The sequence below is a fragment of the Sesamum indicum genome, unplaced genomic scaffold (genome assembly GCF_000512975.1).
Source record: "Sesamum indicum cultivar Zhongzhi No. 13 unplaced genomic scaffold, S_indicum_v1.0 C02781, whole genome shotgun sequence".
Taxonomy (NCBI): Eukaryota; Viridiplantae; Streptophyta; class Magnoliopsida; order Lamiales; family Pedaliaceae; genus Sesamum; species Sesamum indicum.
This window is the reverse complement of record NW_011630854.1, coordinates 1-647: the sequence shown is the minus strand read 5'-3', so window position 1 is coordinate 647 and position 647 is coordinate 1. Positions and strand designations below refer to the sequence as shown.

Here is a 647-nt window from a genome sequence, read left to right as displayed (position 1 = left end):
TATAGTTCTGATCATGTACATTTTGAACAGATGAAAGAGATAGTGAGGAGTTACAACATTGAGGCAAAGTGGTTCATTGAAGGATACATGCCTCCCTTTGCTGATTATATGACCAATGGCTTCATTACCAGCACATATTACCTGCTGGCAGCCACGTCTTTCATCGGCATGAACGCTGTTACAAAGGAAGCTTTCGATTGGCTTGTAGGAAAACCCAAAATTCAAGTAGCTAATGTCACTATTTGCCGGATTGTCGATGATGTAGCAACTTACGAGGTATATATATAAAAATATTTCAAACTCATTACCAAAAACACACGTACACAAATATATGCTTCTGATCTCATTCTGACATGTCGGATAATTTCACAGATTGAGAAGAAAAGAGGACAAAGTGCGACGGGGATCGAGTGCTACATGAAAGACTACGGAGTATCCGAGGAAGAGGCAATGGAGGAATTTAAGAACATTGCTGAGAATGCATGGAAGGATATGAACGAGGAATGTGTGAAGGAAAAATCAGTTTCAATGGAGGTTCTGAAAAGAGTTGTGAATCTGTCCCGACTGATCGATGTTGTTTACAAGCACAATCAAGATGGCTATACTCATCCCGAGAAAGTGTTGAAGCCCCTTATTACTGGATTGCT

The 647-nt window shown here is 40.2% G+C and overlaps 1 protein-coding gene across 1 annotated transcript; it reads left to right on the top strand.

The window, feature by feature from the left end:
- Positions 1 to 3: 3 nt before the first annotated feature.
- On the top strand, positions 4 to 639 carry LOC105155328 (vetispiradiene synthase 2-like; the record flags this gene model as incomplete). The annotated part of the gene is made up of 2 exons (XM_011071200.2): positions 4 to 276; positions 373 to 639. Coding segments are annotated over 2 exons (540 nt in total), but the record flags the coding sequence as incomplete, so codon positions are not given.
- Between the last annotated feature and the right edge of the window lie 8 nt (positions 640 to 647).